We start from the raw sequence: 25,201 nt of genomic DNA, 5'->3' as shown, positions 1-25,201 counted from the left end.
CTAGAAAACTATATCATTTTCCAGTACTTGGTAATGACCTTGAAAATGAGTTTGAGAATGTTTTCTAGTATTTGGTATGCAAATCTTTATTTTTATTTTTTACATTTCTTGTGTAATTTAAAACATGTGTATTATGTAAATCAACTAATGTAATTAGTATAAATAATAATAAAAAACCAATAATGAATTTGGTTTTCATACTAAAATTTTGACAATAGATACAATCAAAATTAGTTGTCAAATTTTCATGATCTTTACCACTCATTTTGCTCATATATATCGACGGAAACGTCTACACACACACATACATACATACATACATACATACATACATACATATATATATATATATATATAAACTATTTGTCTATATACATAAAATTAACAGGGGAATACATTTTTAATAAGTATAAATTACAATAATTTTTAATTGTCTACTCTTTTTGCTAGTACACTAATTGTCTACTATGATCAACCACAAGTCTTTAATATTATTCAAAATTATGTATTCATATAATTTATCTACATAATATATCATTACTACATAGTATCTGCATAATGTATCTATCAACGAAAAAGATTATCCTATGTAAAAGCAATTTAGAGCCATATAGGTACTGTGTTTAAAATTTTTGTCTTTCACTTCATTCATTCATTCATTCTTCTTTTTTATTTTTTATATTTTTATTTTTTTAGCATTTTTATGTGCAAAAAAAACTTCTACATGGAATTCATCAAACCAAAAATTTCTTAGAGAAAAAAAAAATCAAGTTTGAAATTCAAAGTAAAGAATTGGGATTTTGGTAGAGAGGAATGAAATAATTATTGCTGCAAATATGTTATCTTTTGCAAGTTGGTAGAGATGAATGAATAATTATTGAGCAAGAGGGAAATAAATCTACTCAGAGAACTGCGTTATAAAGGGGAAGAGAAATATGGTGAGAGAGTGAGGGAGAGAGATCTATGGAAGAGGAGAGACCAGAGTTAGTGACAGTGAGGGTATGAGGAAAGAAAAAGAAAATGGAAGAGAAAAAGGGTGAGAGAGTGTACTGTGAGAGAGAGATTGTTTTCCAATTTTTTTTTTTGAAAAACAATCTATAAAAAACAAGCTTTATTTTTATTAGGATTTTTCATTGACTAAAGATAGTTTTCTGTTGACCAGTTTTTTTTTGTGCTACTAAACACTGAAAAATGTGAAAAACTATCTTTACAGAAAGTTTTCTAGCAAAACAAACAAAGAGTTAGAATCAATATATTATATAACTTCTTAGTCATAATAATTTTCACGCAATATTTTACAATGATTGATGTGACAAGTATTTAATGGTGGATAAACCAATAAAAACATATCAACTCAGTTGTAGTAAAAAAAAAAAAAAAAACCCTCACACAAGCATTACTTTTGTTTCTTAAAAAAAAAAAAATTGTAGTAAAAAAAAAGTTGTGAAAATTAATGTATTAGTATTACTTTGAAATTAGAATTCAGCCCAAAATGGTCCATAAAAAGCCCAACCCAACACAGTTGGGTACACCCCTGTCTTGGCCCAAAAATGAATCAACGTTAAATTTTTTCAGAGAACCGAAACGAAAAGCATTTTCCCGCCTTTCACACACACAGTACACAGCTCATAGATCCAAACATTTTTCACTTTCAAAATTCAAACCCCTCTCTCTCACTTCACTTCCCCCAAACACAAAAAAAAAAAAAAAAAAACCAAATCCACTTCTAGGGTTTCGAATTTTGATCTCCAAAACCCTAAAATTCCCTTCCCATTCACTCTCTAGGGTTTTTTTGGTGAGACAATGCACATCAAGGAGATATGCTTGGAAGGGTTCAAATCCTACGCGACGAGAACCGTGGTCCCAGGGTTCGACCCGTTCTTCAACGCCATTACGGGTCTCAACGGGTCCGGCAAGTCCAACATCCTCGACTCGATTTGCTTCGTGCTCGGGATCACGAATTTGCAGCAGGTTAGGGCTTCGAATCTTCAGGAGCTCGTGTACAAGCAAGGCCAAGCTGGAATTACTAAGGCCACTGTGTCCATCGTCTTCAATAACTCTGACCGGACTCGGAGCCCGCTCGGGTACGAGGACCACCGCGAAATCACTGTTACTCGACAGGTTCGGTTTCCTATTTCGTAATTACTTTGTAATTATTTTTCAATTATTATGTTTTAGGTGATTTATTTTTAGAATAATGTGTGGAAATTATGTTTTTGATTAATATGGTTGATAAATTATTGGCGATAGCTTAAGTTGTTAAGAAATGATGAATTTAATTATTTAACTTTGGAATATGTTATAACCCGTGTTTGATTGTACTCGTTAAGGAAGAATTGAGTGGGTCTCGTAAAAGAAAATGTACAAATAACCACTTTAAGTGAATTATAATAAAAAAACTCGACAGGTTTCGTTTGCTATTTTCTAGGTTGCACTGACACGGCATTTTTGCCAACGTACCGGTGTCTGACACGTGTCGGACACGGTGCCGGTAAGACTCGCTGGACACCGGTGTCCAAGCGGTGTCTTTTTTTTTTTTGACACGGCACCGACGCGGCGCCAACGCGGAGGACACGCCAGCAGTGGAACAAAAACAAAACAAAAACCGACACAGCCCATAAGTGAGAAGTGAAAATAGGAAAGTCGGTGAGCTCCCTCTGTCCCTCTGTTCCTTCTGATCTCTCTCTGTCTCGGCGTGGACAGGTCCGAGCTTCTTCTCTTCTCTCTTTCTGTTTCGCGATTTTTTTTTTCTTTCTTTTATCTGCTGTCTGCTTAGGACCTTTGGTTTGGTGTACTGTGGCGTGTTATATTTATAACAGCCAAAGCTTTTTTTTATTTTTTATTTAAATCCCACTCACTGTGTTATACGTTGCTGTGTGTGTGTATATATATATATATATATATTTTTTTTTTTCTTTACTCAACCTTGCCTTCTAAATTATAATGTTTATTATGAATTTAGTGATTTTTGTTTTTGTGTGTCCTGTTATAGTTTTATTTATTTATTAAAGTTAAATATTGTAGGTGATTTTACTAAAGCTTGTTTTTGTGAATTTTGTTTTTGTGTGTCATGCTTATTTCCTTTTATGTTTTTTGTTTGATATTGAATGTAGCTTATTTAAACTTTTAGTTTGTACTCTAAACATTTTATGTGTATTATTGTACTACTTTGGGTGTTAATTTACTTATTTGTAGTTCGAACATAATTTAAATTCTAGATATAAACGTATTTTATGTTTAAAAATATTTAAAAATATGCCTAAATATAAAATTTAATTAATTATTTAATTGCCGTGTCCATGCCGTGTCGTGTCTTTGTTTTTCAAAAATTGCCGTATCACCGTATCCGTGTCCGTCTCCGTCTCCGTGCATCATAGGCTATTTTGCAGTTAGTTTGTGACTAATTATGTTAAATTTTGGGTAATTATATGGATTATTATGTTTTAGGTGATTTATTAAATTTTGGATTAATAAAGTTGAAAATTTGTCAGTTATCACGAGAGCTTAATTGTAGTGTAATAATGATGGTGTAAATTTGGATTTTAAGCTTGTGGGTTTTTTTTTGTTTGGATAATAGCATTTCATAAGTGTAGTTGTGGATAATATGGATTAGGATCAAAAGTGCAAGATGTAAATGTTCGTGGGTTTCAGTGCTAAATTGCTAACTGTTTTGCAAGTGGAGTTATTTGTTTAAAATGGTAATTGTATTTAGTGGGGCTTATGAATAGGATTTCTAGTGCAAATGTATGAGCTTTGGGCCATCAAGTGCTAGTGAGCGTGTTTGGTTCTTTAAGAGTGGTTACTTGAGCTCTGCTTCTAATGGCACTTCCTTCTTGCACAAGTATGGGTGGAGGGTAAGGTCATGGAAAACAGAAAAAGAAACAGCTGTCAGTTTGTGCAATACTGCTTGAGGTTGGTGCCATATTCAAATTGCCCCTTTGAGGATCATGCTTAGGTGAGGGCAATGTTGGGAAATGGCCTTTTTATAGTGCTGTTTTGGCGAATTTGGTGATGGATCCATTTTAATAAGCTAAGTACAATTGTGATGTGCTATTGGATTTTAGTGTGTAATTAATGTAACTTTTTCTAAAATGAAGTCAATGAATGGTATATCATTCTGTGCTTACAAAGTTACCAATGAAAAATTAGTTCTTTTGTTTAATGTCCTACTTTACACACCATCTGAGTATATCATAAGTTAATGGTGAATCTTTTTTTTAATATTTTTAATAAGATATATATTTTATTATATTTTTTGAGCATATATTGTTATATCCTGCAGATTGTGGTTGGTGGAAGGAACAAATATTTGATCAATGGAAAACTTGCCCAGCCTAGTCAGGTTCAGAATCTTTTCCATTCGGTGCAGCTTAATGTTAACAATCCACATTTTCTTATAATGCAAGGGCGTATTACCAAGGTTTTAAATATGAAACCCCCCGAGATCCTGTCCATGCTTGAAGAGGCTGCTGGGACAAGAATGTATGAGACAAAGAAAGAGTCTGCATTGAAAACACTCGAGAAGAAGCAGAGTAAGGTTGATGAGATCAACAAGCTTCTTGACCAGGAAATACTGCCTGCTTTGGAGAAGTTGAGGAAAGAACGGACGCAGTATATGCAATGGGCGAATGGCAATGCTGAGTTGGATAGACTTAAAAGGTTTTGCATTGCTTACGAATTTGTTCAAGCAGAGAGGATTAAAGATAATGCAGTATGTGGGGTGGAACAGGTAAAGGCCAGGATTGCCGAGACTGATGACAATATGGGAATTATGAGGGCAGAAATACAGGAGATGGAGACTGAAGTATCAAAATTGACTGCTGAAAAGGAAGCAAGTATGGGTGGGGAGGTTAAATCTTTGTCGGAGAAAGTAGATGCTATTTCTCAAGATCTTGTGAGGGAAGTGTCTGCACTGAACAATAAAGAAGACACTCTCAAAAGTGAAAAAGAAAATGCTGAAAAGGTAACTGAGTTTCACTTCTCAAACTCACTTTATTCTTTTGTATTTTCAAGCTTTGTGTATTTGTAAAAAAATAAAGGGTTCACATTCTCTGCTCTTTCTGTTCCATCGTATCTCCTCCCATTCCCTTATTCCTTGCCAATTTTGTGAATATTGTAATTAGATTTTATGTTTTGATGTCTCCAGATTGTTAATAATATTGAAGATTTGAAGCATTCTGTGGAAGAGAAGGCCTCTGCTGTTAAAAAGGCTGAAGAAGGGGCAGCTGATCTGAAAAAGAGATTTGAGGAACTTACTAAGAGTTTGGAGGAGTATGAAAATGATTACCAGGTATTTATGCTTACATTGTGTGTGCTATTCCATTGACATTGGTACTGCTTTCAGTTGATTGGAAATCAGATTGCATTTTTGAATTTGATTATGTAAAACTATGGTTAGGGTGTATTAGCTGGCAAGAGCAGTGGAAATGAGGAGAAATGCCTTGAAGATCAACTAGGTGATGCCAAGGTAGCTGTTGGAAGTGCTGAAACAGAATTGAAACAGTTGAAAACAAAAATAAGCCACTGTGAGAAGGAGCTGAAAGAGAAAAGACGTCAGTTAATGTCAAAACGTGAAGAAGCTGTTTCTGTGGAGAAAGAGCTTAAGGCTAGAACAAGTGATGTTGAAAATGTTAAGAAGGCATTAGAGTCTCTTCCATATAAAGAGGGACAGATGGAGGCATTACAAAAGGTTGCTATGGTTATATCCACCACTTATATAGTATATAAACCTCAATTTAGTCAATAATTCTGTAAATTAAAATATTTCTTCAGGATCGTGCATCTGAGTTGGAGCTGGTGCAGAAGTTGAAGGATGAAATACGTAATCTATCAGCACAATTAGCAAATGTTGAGTTCACATACCGTGACCCTATGAGGAATTTTGATAGGTCAAAGGTAAAAGGTGTGGTGGCAAAGCTTATCAAAGTAAGGGATAGCTCCACGATGACTGCCTTAGAGGTTAGAATGCATGATACATCATTGTTCGTTTCATATCTGGAATTTGGTAAGTCGACTCTTACAAATTTAGTGAACTTTCAGGTTACTGCTGGTGGAAAGTTGTTTAATGTTGTTGTAGACACAGAAAATACTGGGAAACAATTGCTTCAGAATGGTGATCTTCGAAGAAGAGTGACAATTATACCTTTGAACAAAATACAATCCCACCTTGTTCCCCCAAGGGTTCAACATACTGCTGTTAGATTGGTTAGTCACTGCATTAATTTTTCTCCACAGTCTAACATCTTTGTCAGATAAATTGTTGTGGGAATAATACTATTCTTTCAATTTTAGGTAGGCAATGATAATGCAGAACTGGCTCTTTCCTTGGTTGGCTATGAGGAGGAGTTGAAGGTGTGTTTCCAATGTGCCCATTTGATTTGATGTTTTAAGCCTCAAAACTGCGAGCTGCTTATTTTGAATTGTTGATGCATTTTTCTGTGGAATTATTGTTAAACATTCAAGTAATTAGTGGTAAGGTTTGTGATGCATTTTTCTGCACCTAAACAAATTTGGGTGCTGAAGTTTGTTGCATGTATTTTTCATTTTGGTTGTTTGCTAGTTACAAACAGCAGATGCATAGACTTGTGATCAACTTCTGTACCTTTTCTTTATCCTTTCATGGATGAGTTGAATATACATTTCATCAAATTCTAAAAGTTTGGGTACTGTAAATTGCAGACTGCTATGGAATATGTATTTGGTTCAACCTTTGTTTGCAAGACCGTTGATGCTGCAAAGGAGGTACGCTCCTTTTTGGCTCTTTTTTCATCTAGGGCATCAATTCAAGAGCTTGATTCAACTCATGGTGGTTGTCCTTGCTTTGGTGATGGCATGTTCACATCTTTTATTTGGTGTTCTAGTAGTCTTGACAAAAATGCTTGACTTTCACATTGTTATACAATTTTAAGAAATTCTTTTATTTGTTTATAAATCAATCTTAAACATGGTTGGACACAAGTGTTGTGACCTAAAGTGTCTGAAATGCCAAATTATCTGATGTTTCCCCTTCTAATTTTTGTCACTTTTTATGTTATTGTTCTTGGTACTTTTTGAGAAGTGTAAATGAGGTAATCATTATAACATTGGTATCTAGCTCTGTTGGACATGCTTTTCCGATGATGCCTTTTCATTTATTTATTTATTTTTAAAATTGAGATTTCTCAATCATTAGTTGCACATTGCATTTTCTTATGGCTTTGCCAAATTTGACTTGCACTTTGTTGATTGTTTCATAGGTTGCTTTTAATAGGGAAATTCGCACCCGAAGTGTCACTCTTGAAGGGGATATATTTCAGCCAAGTGGTCTTTTGACTGGTGGAAGCCGCAAGTAAGTCACTATTTTTACTTGTGCTCTAGTTGATAGTTGTCTCAGGCATGCTTAAATGTATTGCAAACATTTTCTCTCTAATAAGATTCATAGGTTTCCTGACTAATTATATAGAACCAATATTGTTCTTTTGCATGGTTTGTTTGCTTTGCCTACGAACTCAAAGCTATTGTTATTTTATGCTTGTTAGAATATGCTTTTAAGTATTTGTGTCTTCTTCTTTATAGATGTTCTAGATGACCTTTTAAAATAACCATTTGTTGCTTTAGGGGTGGTGGTGATTTGTTAAGGCAACTGCATCATTTGGCAGAGGCTGAATCAAAACTTTATACACATCAGAAAATGTTGTCTGAAATTGAAGCAAAGGTAACAGCCTATCGTCTTTGCCAGAATAAAAGTTACTTGTGATTATCAGGGAAATTTCTTTATGCGTACACTTTTAACGATGTGTGTTACATTTCGGTCTTTGCATTAATAGTTAATTGGAGGAATCCAAGTTCTCCAAGTTCTTTTTAACATGATTAAAGACTTATAATTATGTGGGCCATATGAGTGCATTCATATCCTTGATGTTTGATATGTTTATCCATGACAAATGCATTTTGCTTGTTCTAAGTAGAGTTGGAAATAGTTTGCAATCAAACAGTTTGCAGTAAACATTTTCATTAGAGAATTGCTCCACCTGTCACTTGTCAAAATAATCCTTGTTAGCATAAAAAAGAAGTTTAGCTAGACAAAAAAAAAAAAAGCCCTTGGTGCTGAACCTGCTCTGAAGTTATTAGTGTCTTTGCTGTATTGTCACCTACATTCATAAAGATAAACACAATGGCTAATAATAAAGATGACGGTAGAAATGTTTTTTAATGTGATACATTTATGAACCCATGCTTTATTTGTGCTTGGTGTCTGGATTTGGAAGCATTGTGTGCCCAGCATTGTGCATTTTTTATTGGGATGCAGAATGCAAAATATATGCCTATCTTCACAGTACGCTTTTTAGTGTTGGAGTGCAACACTTATGTCAATCCAACAATTCATTGGGGTTGAACACGTAAATTCTTAGTTGTCATAGTCTCATGTAGAGCCACATCTCATGAAAGGCATGGCAATCTCACTGCCTACAACCATTTCCTTTTGATCATCCCCTTATGCCTTTAGTGTGTTCAATTTGTTTTTTTTTTTTTTTTGGATGGTGTGGAACCTCACCAAGGAAGGGCCCTTTGGACCCACCCTTGGGGAGTAAACTGTAAACTATGGATACATGACCCCACCCACTAGTACCGTGGATAAGGTAATTTAGGGAAACTCCTAGTGGGGATTGAATCCAGGAGGTTTGGGTCTCCAGCTTGTCCCAAGCCTCCAACCACTAGGCTGCACCCTGATGGGTTCAAATCACTTTGTTATACTGTTGCAGTTAATAGATTTAGCGAACCATATTATTTCTCAATGCAAAATTTACTTTTTTCATTGCAACATGTACTTGTGTTATTTTTATTTTGAAGAGTACATGGATTTTATATAATTAGGTTGAATTGATACTTTATAAGCTATATTCATGTTTTTGTATCTTGTTACCTCTAGTCCTCTATTATCTTTGATCAGTCATTTTATTTTTTGGTGTATTGAACCTGTTGTGGTTTCGTAGCTATTACTATTATTGTTTTCATTTCCTACACATGGACTCTTGAAGTGCATGTTTATCTTTTGAAGGCTTATAGCTGTATGCAAATTTTGAAGTTCTTTGTTTGTTTCCGGCTTCTTGTCCTCACATTGCAGATTGCACAACTCATGCCTCTTCAGAAAAAGTTCACCGACCTTAAAACACAGTTGGAGCTTAAATCATATGACCTTTCATTATTTCAGGGCAGGGCTGAGCAAAATGAGCATCATAAGGTTCTGCTTATTTCTGTCTCTCATATGTGGCCTATATACTTATGAATAATATTTTGGTTTGATATTTGTTTTTGGGCGCAATCTAGCTTGGTGAATTAGTGAAGAAAATCGAGCTGGAGCTTGAAGAAGCAAAATCTGCGGCTAAGGAAAAGCAACTTGTATATGAAAACTGTGTAAATACAGTTTCATTGCTTGAGAAATCTATCAAGGAACATGGTGATAATCGGGAGGGCAGGCTCAAGGATTTGGAGAAAAAGATTAAGGCAGTAAAAGCTCAAATGCAGTCATCTTCAAAAGCTGTCAAGGTACGTTGCTGAGTTTTCTTATAATATTGCGTATGATCTTTAGGTATGCCTGCCTTCTATCTTCATCATCCTACTATTTTCCAATGTGTGACAGTCGAAGTATAATTACTTTTCACAACCTACTCTTACTGATTGTGATGGTCAAATATTGTTTTGCATTGGCTAGTTCAAGTTCTATTGCAATGAAATTTTCTTTTGTCCCACTCTTCCTCCTCCAGAAACAAAAGAACCCAGTGGGCACGTAGTATCCGTTTGGATACAAATTATAATTGCTGCGTTTTGCTTTTGCGTTTTCTCCCTTTTTTTTTTTTTTTTTTTCCTGCGGTGACAAAATGTGCAGTGCGTGCAATGTTCACACACTTTTTCAGCAATTTTTTTTATTAAAAATGGGTCCCGTAGTACTATTCACACATTTAAAAATTATTTTGCTACAGTATTTTCAGTTTTCAGCAATAAATTTTATCCAAACGGACCCGTAAAAACCTCAAGGAGGTACCTATAACACTCCTTGAGGTTTCTACCGATAAGAGTAATTTCACAAGTCACATATCGTCATGGAACTTATAAATTATCTTCCATTTACTTCATTAACTAAAAATTGTTATAGGTTATTTAGTCAATAATCATTATGTTATTATTAGAAGAAATGTCATTAAGGATGGGGAAGTCAGATGATAGTCAAAACATAGAATATTTGGTGATGCTGACATACATGTAGACGTCTTGGCCTCATGGTTATTTCATAAATCTTTGGGTAGCTAAATAGTATTGTCATTTACTAAGTGTTAATGCCATTTGCTTCAGGTGTCTAATAAGTGCTTGGTTCTTGCTCTTTAACTTCTTGTCACATGTTTTTGTTGGCTAGTAGGGGCATGAAAATGAAAAGGAGAGACTTGTTATGGAAATGGAAGCTGTTGTACAGGAACGTGCCTCCTTGGAGGCTCAACTAGTTTCTTTGAGAACACAAATTGACAGTCTCACTGCTGAATTAGAGGAACATAAAGCCAAGGTAAACACAGATACTTTGACAAATTATGTGGTGTTGAAATTACCGTCTCATGCTTCTTTGTTGCAGGTTGCTGCCACTAGGAATAATCATGATCAAGCTCAATCCAAACTCAATTTGATTCGACAGAAAATGAAGGAATGTGATTCCCAAATTAGTTGTATACTTAAAGACCAGCAGAAACTTCAACATAAACTTAGTGAGACTAATCTTGAGAGGAAGAAGATGGAAAATGAGGTAATTTGCTTTTTTATCTGCACAGTATGCCCCTATAACTTGATATACTGAATCAATCGGCTTTTGGTTTTCTGAATTAGGTCAAACGAATGGAGATGGAACAGAAAGATTGCTCTACAAAGGTAGACAAACTTATTGAGAAGCATGCTTGGATTGCACCTGAGAAACAGCTATTTGGAAGAAGTGGGACTGATTATGATTTCACATCTCGTGATCCTATTAAGGCAAGGGAAGAACTTGAGAGACTGCAGGTGGAACAATCTGGGTGTGTGTGACTTAGAAAATTCATTGCTTTTTTAATTGATTATTATTATCTTCTTGGTTATTTTTATGTTCTTCTATTAGTAGTTTTTCCCCAATAATTTATTGACTTTCATCACACAAAGTGGCGATCATATATTTGTTCTTGTTTCATCTATGAAGCCTTGAGAAAAGGGTGAACAAGAAAGTTATGGCAATGTTTGAGAAAGCAGAAGATGAGTACAATGACTTGATGTCCAAGAAAAACATCATTGAGGTTTGTACCCCTGATCTGTCTGAAGTTATACTTTGATTTCTCTTCACTTAATATAGGTTTGTTATTCCTAGAACGACAAGTCCAAAATCAAGAAGGTCATTGAAGAGCTAGATGAGAAGAAGAAGGAAACACTAAAAGTTACTTGGGTAAAAGTTAACAGGTAAGTTGTGTTTTATTTGAGATCTATTTTTTAAGTTGTAGTGGAGATTGGAACTAGTAATCTATCTCCTCCATGTATTTTGATGTTTCATCTGGTTGTTATTTCTCAAAGCTTTGATCAGACTTACTTTCAGAAATTTGTCCATTTTCTTCAGTGACTTTGGATCCATATTTTCTACCCTATTGCCTGGAACCATGGCAAAGCTAGAACCTCCTGAAGGATGCAGCTTCCTTGATGGTCTTGAGGTTCGTGTTGCATTTGGATCTGTTTGGAAACAATCCCTGTCAGAACTCAGTGGAGGCCAACGATCTCTACTTGCTCTTTCTCTAATCTTGGCACTGCTACTCTTTAAACCAGCTCCGCTTTACATATTGGATGAGGTACTTAATTCTTCCAAATGATTTGATATACCCTTGATAATCCTACTACTATTGGATTAGTCAATTGGGACACCTCTATCATAATTCTTTCAACTTAACTAATCTTTAATCCAACTTACAGAAAAAAAAAATCTGTGTGATTTGCAAATTAATAGCTATGGCTTTTCATTATCTTGTACCCATACATACACATGAGACCTTCCATACTTAGTTTTCTTGTATAAAAAGTAGTTCTCGGATCTACAAACAATTTGATTCTTAAGTTGTTATACAGGTTGATGCAGCTCTTGATCTAAGCCACACGCAGAACATAGGGAGAATGATAAAAACTCACTTTCCACACTCCCAGGTTTGATGACTTGTTTGTGGTGCATGGGATGTTTTATGTTTTTTTTTCTTCTCTTCCACTTCATCTTTGTAAAATATAAAGCATAAAAGTAATATAATATAAAGCATATCAAATTTATAAAGCTTAGTGTTTTATTTTTAATCTGTTTAAAGCAGAAGTTTTGAAACACAGTGAAACATATATTCTTTTTGGCCCTCTTGAACACTGTTGTTCAACACTTTTTGGTCCCATATATATGTTGTTTACTTGGCTGTTGGTAATTTAGAGGTGAGTTGCCATAACTTCATATAGTGTGTATACTTTTTTTAAATGCATGTATTCTGCTTGGACACTTGCCAATTCTATCTTAAAAGATGGTCAATATTCTTGCTTGGATCAATATTTACTCAATTTTCATAGTATAAATGCTTGACTCAAGAAAGCAGAAAAAAGGAATCACAATGTTTTTAAGATCTTAAAAAAACCAATGAGCTATAGCTCAACTACCACTCCTTCCTCTTATGTGTAACTTACAAAAAAGAAGTAGACGATCTTGAAAGTAAAACATTTTGCTATGTATGCTTCTGCAAAACATGATATGGTATATGTGATACGAGTGAAATGAAGGATAAATGTAGTATGAATTGCATTTTAATTGTATTATAATGAAGGATAAATGTAGTATTATGAAACTTTGATTTAAATTTTAATTACATTATATGATACAAGGCACATTGGGCTAGAATATGCAAAATGCATTCCATTTGTAAGTCATATGCAAATTTTAATAACAATAATTTCTGAAAATTTTTCTTCTGAAAATTTTGCTTGAAAAAACTATTGAATTCTTGATTCAATGGTACTAAACAATATAGTAAAGCATCCCTAGCAGGGGGTGGGGGATGCTAGTTTACAAGTCTTCTTTACAAGTTCTATGCGTACATTAACATGGCAACTGCCATGTCATGTCATGTGTTGCATCCTACTCTTACTGAAAAAATGAGAAGATTCTTTTCATCAAATAGCAATGCATTAATGCTTAAATATCTTTGAGGAAACATATGCTGAAGAATGAGGTGTCAAATACATTAAATTTGATAATAAAACTTGTTAGATAAAATCAGCTTTCTGTTACCTTTAGCCTGGTTTGAGTAATCTTCTTCTCTTTTGTTTTTTGCTTCTGCAGTTTATTGTGGTCTCATTGAAAGAAGGCATGTTCAATAATGCTAATGTTCTTTTCCGAACAAAATTTGTGGACGGTGTTTCTACTGTTCAAAGGACAGTTGCAGCTAAATAGAGAAAGTGATTGCTGTTGTCTTAGCATTTAATTCTAGTAAGTTTTTTCTTTTTCTCCCTTTTTTTGGAGAAAAATATTATTATTGGTTATTATTTTTTCCCTGATAGCTCATGCATTCCATAGGATTTGAATCCATAACCTTATTCAACACCCTATTTTTATAGGTTGGAAGTGTCCTTAGACCCAAAGGTCATTGGCTTATCATGCTTTTATTTTTGTTTACTCTTCAGTATTTTTCTAGCAGCTATCTCCTAGAAGTATTTAGTTTATGAAAATTCGACCTGAAGTCTCTGGTTAAATATTTTCCCAAATTAAGTATTCATATACCATGTGAGTCATGTAACCATGTCAATGGGGTTAGTTAATAACACTGAAGAAATCAGCCGATGGCAGAGTTATACATTGTTCCTACTTCCTAACCATTCAATTCATGATCTCTCTGGAGATTTTGAAGTAATTCTAATATTTAAGATCCAGCCATACCTCATATTCTTATAATTTATAAATTATAGTTTGAATATGTAAAATTCAAAGATGTGTTTTTTAAGTCAGTGGAGTAAAATTACTTTTACTTATCTCAAAAAAAGTAGAAGAATGAGAAAAAGATTCAATCATGTTGCTGGTAGTGCTTATAATGCTTGCCTTGTGGATGTCTCACCTGTTTTTATACTTTTTTAAAAAGAAAGAAAGAAATAAATAAAGACTACCCACTTAAACTATAAAGGAAAAGGTATCCCACTTAAAACAGCCTTGTCAAAAGATAAGGTATCCCACTTAAAACACCCTTGTCAAAAGATAAGGTATCTTACTTTTGCATTAGAGGTTTAGATTCCAATCTTGACTAATATTAGATGTTTAATATTAACTCTTTAAAATACTATTCTAATTGTCAATCTTTCTTATAGTTGTTCGTATGGCTATATGACATTCAAGCTGATGAGAGCTATGCATTTTGCAGCTACCTCTTTAATCCAGGCCGGTAAAGTTTGTTACTGCGAAATGGAACTCTTGATATATAATTTGTATATTTGCTGTTGTATTCCCAACACTGTATATTTCCTGAATCCAATGTTGACCAACCTCTTGTTGGATGTACATCATGTTGTGCCTCTTTCTCTAAGACCTGCAGTCTCTAAAGCCTATTAAGCAATTTTTTAAAATCCTTTCAGGTTTTGAAGTTGTCCTTTTGAGATACATCACTAAAGAATAGTGCTATGTTGTAGTCCTTGATTTTGGCTAATTAGATTTTTTTTTTTAAAAAGATTGGTTGAGCAAGAAAGACATCGAATAAGCAGAAAATGAAAGCCTAGTAGCCCTATTGAGACTTGAGTGACAATTAGCCAGACGCAATTTTGGATTACGGCATTGGAGCTTAGTAATCGAATTCCAAAGGAATTCCAGAACAGGAAAACGTGATGTCTAGTAATCAAATAACCGAGTTAGGTCAAGAACAATATTGTTAAAATTTGTATATACTTCGTTGGATTCCTTTACAAAAAAAAAAAAAAAAATCTTTTGCTTCTTTATGGCAGAAGATTTGGTTGTACATTTCGGTGGAGGTCAGTGCAATCGATGACATTCCAGAAAAAGAAAAGGAAATGATGCCATTGAAAATAAAAGTAACTTTCGATGAGATAAGAAAGTAGGAGGCAAATTCCTTTTTTTTTTAAAAAAAACTTATTTATTTTACTAAGTGATCTTTAGACTATATACTTATATAGCCTATATATAATACCATGCCCTAGAGAATAGAGATGCGTTCATATACCAAAACGATGGCCTCTAAGAAGTTCATCACTTGGGGGCTTCTCTTCGTTTTGATGTTTCTGTTGGCCTCAGAAGCGGCATCCAGGAAAGTACTTGTGACTTCCGAGCTTGGCAATTCAAGTAACTCTGTTCTTATTCTTGGTTTTTATTTTCAGTTTGCTTCTTTGTATTATTCTCATTTGATTAAGATGAATCGAGTGAAAAAGAAAAAGAAATAATTTTAGCATATTTGCTTTAAAGCTATTTTTGGTGGGTTAAGAGTGGAATTGTGGAAACACACACTCTCTCATAACACTGGGTTAAAAAAATAAAACGACTTTGAAAATTTCAATAGAAATATGATCACAAGTCAATGATATTTCATACTCTTATCAAAAGCGATTACTATATTTTCTGCTTGGATATATTTTTAATATTGAATGTAACTTTTATATAATTTTTTTAAAGCACCTTTCATATACTTCTTTACATTGAAAGACAGTGACGTTAGAGATACTACGAATTTCTTAATAAACTAGTATGTTAACTTTTAAATATACAAAAAAAAAAAAAGTCATTGCATGTGGTTCATGTTTAAACAAAGAACAATTTGAAATTAATCAAGGACATTCATAACAGATTTCATTGCAGTGAGCTAGAATGAGTGGTAAGCAATCCAACAAATTATCCAACAACCCAAATCAACACCAACCATGATAAAAACTTCAAAAATATACCTACATCCAACAAACCCACTAATAAGTGTGTCGATGTAGTTTTGAGAGAGATTATTGTTAAATTGACATATCAGAATGTAAGCTTTTTTATTCTTTAAAAAAAAAAAAGAAGAAGTCTGTAAGCCTTTTCATTTAAAGGTTGTAATTTGAAATTTTTATTTTTGCAATATTATTGTCTTGTTCTTTTAGGGCTGAAATTTCCGGTGCATCCATCAGCACCAACAGCCGCGATCATTTATGGGGTAGGTTATGGTAATAAGCAACCCAGAGAGTCATCAACTCTAGGTATTGGAACACAAGCACTTTTTTTTTTTTTTTTTATAATTATTATTTATTATTGACATATTAATTTGTAAGCTTTTTATGGTAAAACTGATAGGATTTCTAATATGTCACAATTTTAAAAGAGTCTTAATTTTTGCGGTATTATTGTTTTAAATTTTCAGAGGGGAACAAAGGTAGAGGCCCGGTACCTCCGGCAGGACCAAATCCTGGTGCCCATATACCCAAAAAGCCTCCGGTTAGTCGAACTTAAGTTGAGATATGTAGCACATAAATAAAAGGAGTGAATGAATTCTGCCTCCATTACTTGGTGATTTAATAAGCTACAAATCTTTGATATTACAAGTTATCCAATATAAAAGAAAGCGTCTCTACCTTCTCGATAAAACAGTCACTAGCAGCTATCCAATCTGAAAATTCATGCCATGTGACTTGTGATTATGGTCGCTGTGACGCACGTTTAGTGCACATTATTGTACCTTTGGAATTCTATTAAACTTTTTCAATATAAATATGGCCTCTCGAATTTTGTTGTTGATAATTTGATAGTTACAATTGTGCGGAAGGATTTGAACTCTGAATGTCATCATGGAAAATGTTTGCAGATTCAGCTATCATCGCTAAACCCGGACTTCCATATCACCAAAATATCGTGGAAAATGCCAAAAGTTATTATCAATTTTACTGCAAAAAATTTATAAAATGATGTGGTTACAAATATACCAAGAGTATTATAGTTTAATTGACTTCTCCTTATTAAAAACTTTTGAAATCATGTGTAAACTTCTAAAATCGAATAAAAAGTAAAAAAAAACGATCAAGATCCTCAAAGCAATCAAGAACCCTGAAACCGTACAAACCCCAACAATGGCCCAAGTATCATGATGCTTATTATCTTTTTGTATTGGATCCTGTTATCTCTACCGTAATTCCTCAATTCGTATAATTTTGTAGGTCTCATGAGGCAATGTGGCCATTTTGAAGAAATTTGATTTAATTATGCCTTTGATTGTGGTCTAGTTGGCCATTTTTTAACTAGTACAATCTATTGCGGTGATTCTCATTCTCACTAAGAGCAAATAATTAAAAGGCTCCACAATAAAATTAGTGTGCTTCTAATATGATATGTACGTGTGCCTTATATTTTTACAGAGTTCAAGATATCAGGTTGGTTTGGTTCCCTTCTTCAAACTCTTCTCAGTTATTTAGTTAGAGAGGGGCCAATTTTCTTTCTAGTTGCATCCTCATTTTTTAGATGTCGTTGGAAAGCTTTCAAAAAACTTATATAGCAAAAAACAGTACTAAGTTAAATCTTCTCAGTTACTTAGTTAAGATATATAGCAAAAAACAATACTTTTCTTTTTTGGTAATAAGACTACAACATTGTAATTTTAGACTCATCGGTCTCAGATTTATGCAAATGAGATGTCGTTCGAAGATTTATGGTACCAATTTTTTGTTTATGCTTTTTTTTTTTGGCACCCAGTGTTCTAGGATTCCGACAAGTCACGGGTTTAAGAACATTTTAATGCAAATGTGCTTCAAAATTTTCTCATTTTCTTGGGTTGGGATCATGTCTCAGAGTTTTCATAATCATGCCCCCTCAGATCGAAGCTCATTGTGTGGTCTTTCAAATGAAACATAATTCGAGTGAATCAGACATTGTTGGACACATTTTGACTGATGTCAAACGTGACTCAAAGTTTTCCATTCTTCGACCAAAAGAGGACTTGTATATTGTGTAACTTTCGTATATTCACGATACCCTACTTGATTCAAATTCCTCAACCCAAATCCCTGAAGACTCTCACTTGAGAATTTCTTCAGCTAACACAAGAGTAGCATAATTACAAGCATAGATTATTAGATTGAAAATAACATTCCTAGAATGTGAAGCTGCCCATTTAATATCTTCTACCAGAACACCATATTCTGATAAACTTGGCTCAGGTTGCTGCTGTGCAGAACAAAGCCTTATGAAAGTTAACTGCACTTCAGTTGTAACTTGTAATTTTTACTAATACTATCCAAGGACTAGCTTTCAAGTTTCATCTCTACGAACGGTTTAGACCATTAAGAGTGACAATTAGCCAAATACAATTCCAAACTACGGCATGTTTCAGCTTTATAATCGAAATTCCAATGAATTCCAGAACAAGAAAACTTGAAATCTAGTAATTTAATAACCAAGGGTCAAGTCAAGAGAAATATCATTGAAATTTGGAAATATTTTATTGATTTTCTCTTTAAAGAAAAAAAAAAAAACCTTTTCGGTTCTTTGTGGAGGAAGAGACTTATTAGTTCCTTACGGTGGAAGTTTAACACAATGAATAATACTCCAGCAAAAGAAAAGGAAACGACACCATTGAAAATATTTAAAAGGTCATCTTAATTGGTATTCTTAGGGCCATTGTTAATTTTAAAGTTGTGATTTATAACCATGCTTTATGTTGGCTTTATTCCATAACAAAAAGTGTTGTATTTGTATTATATTGTTCCTTGTATTTTGTAGGATTTTATTGTGTTGGGTTTAGTATTAAGTTGGTGAAGAATCGAGTATGTATTGGATGAACAAGTGGATTTCGTGAGAGAACTATGTGAGAAGCATATGTTGGAAGCTGAAGAGCTATGCCAAGCTATCGATTTCGTGAGGGTCTCGTGGGTAAGGCCTTCTCTTGAAATACTCGCGAAACGTTCTACCTGGAGGATTTTAAGAGTGATTTTTTTACCCTTCACCCATACTATATATACCCTCATTACCCACAAAAGTATGAGAGACCATTCAGAAAGAAAAACCTAGATAGGTTTTCTACAACACAATACACCCATCTTTTATAGAGAGAGCTACTCAACCTTAGTGAAAAATCATTCTTGCCTTTTTTCCTTCCCTCTCCCATTATCATACCGTTGAGAGGAGATTTGTATCCAAACATAACCCACATCTATTCAGAGTGTAGAGAGTATTTTGGAGCTTGGGAAGTTTTGGGGATTTGTCAAAAGAAGCCGATGAGGCTTGGCAGATGCCATCGGGTGTATTGTGAGATCCAAAAAGTTAGAGAAGACATGACTCCGAGAAGTCTGTTGGTAGCAGGAACTTGGAGAGTTCAAGTACATTGGGTAGACTAGGCTTGGAAAGTATTTTGTTATTCATGTACTCCTACTTTATTCTCTAGTGGATTGATTTCGACTTGGAGGGTCGATGAGAGATTTTTTGCCGAATTCTTCGATTTCCTCTTCGATAACACGTTTTGGTATTATCTTATGTTTGCATCTCTCTTCCCTTACTCTTGTGCTTTACTTTCATTGTTTGTTGTTCATGTTTATGCACTAGAGTAGTTTTCGGTTTATTGCGCTACATTTACTCGTGTTCCACACTTAAATAAGTTAGAGTAACTAGTCATAATTTTAAAATTGAGGTCTAAAAATGCTCTTGTGTTTTCACACAAATCCGAACTTTCAATTGGTATTAGAGTGGGTACACTTATTTTGGTTTCACTACCTAAGTGTGATCCTTCACCCCTTGTGTGCTTTTGCTAGGGATAGTGGTTTGTATGCTTCTATGAATGATTTGGATGTTGTTGAGTGTAACATGTCATGTGTTTGTGAAAATGCCTCTATGAGTGTTAATCCTTATAAATATGATGACATGTTACATGAATCTATGGGTGTTGTTAATATTCCAAATGTCAAACTCTTCAAGAAAAATGTTAAGAAGTTTCATGAGAATTTTAGCAAGTTCATTTGTGAAAAGGATAATTTGATTGCTAAGCTAAATGAATCCAATAAATTGGTTGAAAAGTATAAAAAATTTGCTGAAAATTCTCTTGAAAAACTAAAGGAGTTTGAATGTTTGAATATGGACTTGGATGCTAAACTTGTTTTGTCTAACAAACTAGTTGATGGTCTTAAATGTGAAAATAAATCTTTTAAGATGCATGCCAAGTGTTTGATTGCTAAACCTATTGCTAAAAAGGAAGAAAATTGTTGTTGTAATCATGTTTTGTTATCCGATTTTGTGCCTATTGTGAGTTATACTTCTAAAGACAAATCGATGTACATTCTTCCACACAAAAGAAACCAAAAAGTGGAGAGAAAGGCTCTTAAGCCTAAATCTTCGTTTAGGTCTCATCCTAGGGATTTGAATGGATCTAAGTTTGTTCCCACTTGTCATCATTGTGGTGTGATCGGTCACATAAGACCTCAATGTTCCATGTTGAAGAGAGAACAAAACCATGTAGCTAGATTCCTCCCTAAAAAGCCTAGTGGATCTAAACCTATTATTTGTTACCATTATGGTGTCTTTGGTCATCTTAGACCTTATTACTCTAAGTTTCAAGCTTTTCAAAGAATCAAAAGAAAAGAGAAACTTGAGCTTCTTGGAAGTTGTGATTTGCAAGCTAGACCGGATTTGATTGAAATTGGTAAGTTGTTGAAATATGTGGTTAATGCTTTTACCTTCTTGTCTATGTACATCTCCGGTTCTCATTCTTCCCACCCTTGTTTCACTTCTCATGGACACTCATTCCAAACAATCGTTCTGTTTGGATGAGGAAGAGTTCTTATGGTTGAGCTTATACTCTTTTGGTCCTTGATCTAATTCTTTCAATCTTTGTAGGACCCTTTGCGCATTAGATGCTTAATTGTCATGCATTTGTGTATCATGCATCTCTTTATATGCATTATTTTTGTAGTTTTTTGCATTTGACCTTACTTTTATGCTTATGTTTTTGTGTGTGTAAAAATCCAAAAACACATAAAAAGTGAAAAATTCAAAAAAGTTTGATCGCGTGTGTTGTGTATATCACATGTGAGTTTGGCTTAGTTCCTCCGTACTAATGGCTTAGTACCTCCGTACTAATGGCGTAGTACATTTATGAGCTTAGCTTGTTATGTATGCACATTTTCTAAGTGTGAGCGAATCTAGAAATCTATGTTTTGATTGTTATAAATAGATTTTCAAGTTTGTTATGAATGATTGGTCAATAGTTTTGCTTGATCTTGATACATGAGTAGACTTCTGCCTATATATCTCCTTACACATTTTTTTCCTTTTTCAAGAGCTTTGCAAATGTCTATTTTGAAAAGAGACATTGAGCTAAAAAAGCCATTGCACAAACTAGTATTTGACTAGAAAAAAGGGAAAACGATTTGTATTAAAATGTATGGTGCTAAAGCCAAAGGCTCAATTGTCAAAGTTCTTTCAAAATGTTTATGGCATTACTTCTCAAAAATTTGAGTTGTTTTTAATCAAAAAGTATGAAAAATGGAAGCCAAATGAAAAACTTTCAATCAAGTATAATCACATTAGTGAGGGGTCATATATGTTCATTTCTATGAATGAGATAGGCCACTTGATTTCGTACTAGTCGTGTATGACTTGATTGAATTGATCATTGAAGTTTCATACTAGACTATAGACTAGTTTATATTTGATCCACACACACAACACACTAGTCTAATGTTCAATAAATGCTTATTCTATTTGTGTGATTGTACATGTTCAAATGTGATGTGTATGTGCTTAACCATATGTGGATCAAATCAAAAAGATTTTTGTAATTTTTATTTGCTTTTGGAAGTGATTTGTATCACTAATTTAAAAAAAAAAATGTTTTTCAAGTTGATTTTGTATGAAAGACATGTTTTCTGGGTGTTTTCGTGACTTATTTCATGAGTAAGCTCAATCGCAAGTTTAAATGGTCTAATTCTCAAGTTTTTCAACTTTGGACAGAGAGGTTTGCGAGTGTTTCGCCAGAAGGGCTTACCGGAGAGTTACCTGTGAAAATTTCCAGCTTCCCGCGAAAATTCTAGATCAGCTTTTTAGAGGGCATTTCGTGGGACATTTGTTTTAAACTCCTTCCATCTTCTCCCAAACCCCTATTTTTATGTTTCTACATCAAAACCCAACTAAATTCAACTGTTTTTCATTCTATTAACATCTCTAAGGTAATCTTTAACTCTTTTAATTGATTTTGATCCTTAGATTATGTTTTTGGAGGGTTTTATGTTCATAGTTGGAAATTTCTCAAATAGGGGTTGAAAAACTTAATTTTTGTCAATCTTTTTGATTGGGTTTTGTTTTAAATAATGATTTGCTTTGGATGTTAGCTCCTTGTGGCAAAAATAACATGTATTTAGGCAAGATTTTCATATGTTCATGCATTGTTTAACACATGTGTAGTGTGTGCATTCTAAGTGTTTGATAAAATACCTAAATGACATTTTCTCTTTGTTTCGGATTCCAATGAGTACCAATTTTTGAGGATTACCATGATTATGCATGTTTATCATGTATTGATCATTGATTGCATGTTTTACATACTTTGCCCCGTAAGTGCTTGCTCATGCATTGGTCATGCATCTCACATGCATACTAGATGCACATTTGATGCACATTTGATGTATACATTCTAACACTTGACATGTTTTGCATTCACTCATGTTAGTTAAGTCTTTTTAGACCTTTTAGCACATATAACATGTTCTTATGTCTATGTCATGCCTTGGTCTATATTTTGTTTCATCATCCTTAGTATGTCATGTTTACTTTATCTTTTGTAGCATTTTTTAGATGTTTTTGTCTTTCGTGATAGGCCAAGAATGTAATGACCCCTTGTGATAAATTAACTAATTAATTAGCCAAGTTAATTAATTAATTCAATTAATATGCAATATGCATGGTAGCATAAACAAATCACCAGCTAAGTTAATATGTAGTGGAAAATAAAGTTAACACTGATTTGTTTATGAATGGGGAAAACCTCCAAGGCAAAAACTCCACTGGGTGAATTTAAAGTCACCACTCTTGAGATTCCACTATTATTACAACAAGCGATTACAAGTAAAAGAATCCCGGTACCATATACCAACCTACAATTGAACTCTTACCCCAATATACAATTGTACTTGTTCTGTAGTGACAATCTCTCTTTTTCAATGCACGGTTCCTAGTACGTGACTAACCAATTGATGCACAGATCCAAGTACGTGACTAACCACCAACTTGAGAAGGATATTGGCTGCAAAGTTCTTCAGTTCAACAACATGATGAAGATCCCGAAGCTCTTGGGTTACAAAACCCTACGGCGTACAAACGCAACAGCTTCTTCAAGAGAAAAATGAACTAGGATAAATTGTCTTCGGTCACAATATACTTGTGAAAAACCTTTGCATCAAGTTGCACTGACTTGTATATGCTATGACTGCCTTTAAAATAATCCTTATATATGTTTAAGAAAGCCTAAACATGCATACACGGATATGTGTGAAATCAGATCTGAAAAATTGATTTTCATAAATCTCGATAGATAGGTTATCTATTGAGCAGCTGTTGAGCATCGGGCTGAAGATTCCTTTTAAATCTCGATAGATGCTATCTGTTGAGCTAGCTGTTGAGATTTAAAATCCAGCACTTCTTCATTCGATTTCTGGACAGATTTGCATGGCTTTAACACTTGAACTTGAACTCTTGTTCCTTGAAGTATTAAACACATCTTAGATCTACCAAATTACAAGTAAAGTGCGTTTTGTTAAAGGATTAGTCAATTCTAAATGACATATGTTCCTAACATGATTCGCATATGTCCTAACATTTTGTTTGAGCTTTATTTTCTCATTTATCTTGCACCCCTCATGCATTATCTTTTACCGTTGTTCTTATCTTCTTTTCGTTCCCTCTTTCCTCTTGATCAATTTGTCCATTCGTGACAAAAAAGGAGAGAGTATACTAGAGTGTATTGTCATTTTTCTATACGACTCATGTGCACATTCTTAGGGGGAGAAATTATACCTCGTGCACATTTGTAAGGGGAGAAAGCCATAGGGGAAATGCATATATTAAGGGGGAGAAGACATCTTTTATGAGAAAACCTTGTTTTGTCTTATTTTACCTTATGCTTGTTTTCTCGTTGTTTTATGGTGCTTTGAGTTATGTTTAGTATCTATACTTTGTTGCTTTCATTGCATCGTGTTTATGTGTTGGACATGCATTCATCCTTATGTTATTGTGTTTTATTGGTTGCATGTTCAGATGATTATTTACTTTGTTATATGATCATTGTAGTCATTTTTATATGATTGTTTTGTGTTTGATCAAGTTGCTCATATGTTTCACAACAGGTTTACTTGATCGCTTTTTACTTGTTACATTATACTTGTTATTTTATCACTTGATTTACCTTAAGGGTCTAATGTGTTTTGTGCAAGTGTTTCAGGTTACAAGTATTTTGTTCCAAGTTCATCACAAGTTTTAGATTTAGGTGTGAATGAGTTTTACCATTATTTCCCAACTCACATTTAAGTCTAGAGTCTGTTATAAGGTGTTTTGTCACGAAATAGCTAAATGAGCATATTATAAAGTTGTGATTTACAATTATATTTTATGTTGACTTTATTTCATGACAAAAAGTGTTATATTTGCATTATTTTGTTTCTTGTATTTTGTGGGATTTTATTGTGTTGGGTTTAGTATTAAGTTGGTGAAGAATTGAGCATGTATTGGATGAACAAGTGGATTTCGTGAATGTCTTGTAGGAAGCCTACCCGTGAAAGAGCCACTTGAGAAGCACATGCTGGAAGCTGAAGAGTCATACCAAGCTGTCGATTTTGTGAGTGTCTTGCGAGTAAGGCCTTCTCGTGAAATACTCACAAAACGTTCTGTTTGGAGGATTTTAAGAGTGACTTTCTTACCCTTCACCCATACTATATATACCCTTATTACCTATAAAAGTATGAGAGACTATTAAGAGAGAAAAACTCTAGATAGGTTTTCTACAACACAACACACCCATCTTTTAGAGAGAGAGCTACTTATCCTTATTGAGAAATCATTCTAGTCTCTTCTCATTCCCTCTCCCATTATCATACTATTGAGAGGAGATTTGTACCTAAATACAACCCATACCTATTTAGAGTGTAGAGAGTGTTTTGGAGCTTGGGAAGTTTTGGAGTTTTGTCAAAAGAAGTCGGTGAGGCTTGGCGGATGCAA

The 25,201-nt window shown here is 34.0% G+C and overlaps 2 protein-coding genes across 3 annotated transcripts; both read left to right on the top strand.

Moving 5' to 3' along the window:
• Window positions 1-1,684: 1,684 nt before the first annotated feature.
• Window positions 1,685-14,623, top strand: LOC142619389 (structural maintenance of chromosomes protein 2-1-like). Of its 2 annotated transcripts, none has more exons than XM_075792481.1 (21): window positions 1,685-2,121; window positions 4,283-4,963; window positions 5,147-5,290; window positions 5,399-5,689; window positions 5,773-5,958; window positions 6,040-6,204; window positions 6,292-6,351; window positions 6,679-6,741; window positions 7,236-7,327; window positions 7,597-7,693; window positions 9,104-9,220; window positions 9,307-9,525; window positions 10,394-10,534; window positions 10,601-10,768; window positions 10,849-11,033; window positions 11,192-11,285; window positions 11,357-11,445; window positions 11,600-11,825; window positions 12,100-12,174; window positions 13,340-13,486; window positions 14,409-14,623. In XM_075792481.1, the coding sequence occupies exons 1-20, from the start codon at window positions 1,804-1,806 to the stop codon at window positions 13,448-13,450; spliced, it is 3,522 nt and encodes a 1,173-aa protein (XP_075648596.1). In that variant the 5' UTR covers window positions 1,685-1,803; the 3' UTR covers window positions 13,451-13,486; window positions 14,409-14,623. The 2 variants fall into 2 exon arrangements, with proteins under 2 accessions (XP_075648596.1, XP_075648595.1); XM_075792480.1 differs by having other exon boundaries at window positions 14,356-14,623.
• Window positions 14,624-15,180: 557 nt separating this feature from the next.
• Window positions 15,181-16,727, top strand: LOC142619390 (uncharacterized). The gene is made up of 3 exons (XM_075792482.1): window positions 15,181-15,337; window positions 16,123-16,218; window positions 16,380-16,727. The coding sequence occupies exons 1-3, from the start codon at window positions 15,205-15,207 to the stop codon at window positions 16,466-16,468; spliced, it is 318 nt and encodes a 105-aa protein (XP_075648597.1). The 5' UTR covers window positions 15,181-15,204; the 3' UTR covers window positions 16,469-16,727.
• Window positions 16,728-25,201: the final 8,474 nt, after the last annotated feature.

Source organism: Castanea sativa, chromosome 12 (genome assembly GCF_040712315.1).
Source record: "Castanea sativa cultivar Marrone di Chiusa Pesio chromosome 12, ASM4071231v1".
Classification (NCBI taxonomy): domain Eukaryota; kingdom Viridiplantae; phylum Streptophyta; class Magnoliopsida; order Fagales; family Fagaceae; genus Castanea; species Castanea sativa.
The sequence above is the reverse complement of the archived record's forward strand: the minus strand, read 5'-3'. Positions and strand labels throughout refer to the sequence as shown.

Coding starts and splice junctions, on each gene's coding strand:
- LOC142619390 (XM_075792482.1), top strand. CDS start 15,205: ATGCGTTCATATACCAAAACGATGGCCTCTAAGAAGTTCATCACTTGG. Junction 15,338..16,122: donor TTCCGAGCTTGGCAATTCAA/GTAACTCTGTTC, acceptor TTGTTCTTTTAG/GGCTGAAATTTCCGGTGCAT. Junction 16,219..16,379: donor CAGAGAGTCATCAACTCTAG/GTATTGGAACAC, acceptor TTAAATTTTCAG/AGGGGAACAAAGGTAGAGGC.
- LOC142619389 (XM_075792481.1), top strand. CDS start 1,804: ATGCACATCAAGGAGATATGCTTGGAAGGGTTCAAATCCTACGCGACG. Junction 2,122..4,282: donor AAATCACTGTTACTCGACAG/GTTCGGTTTCCT, acceptor TATATCCTGCAG/ATTGTGGTTGGTGGAAGGAA. Junction 11,446..11,599: donor ACTTGGGTAAAAGTTAACAG/GTAAGTTGTGTT, acceptor CATTTTCTTCAG/TGACTTTGGATCCATATTTT.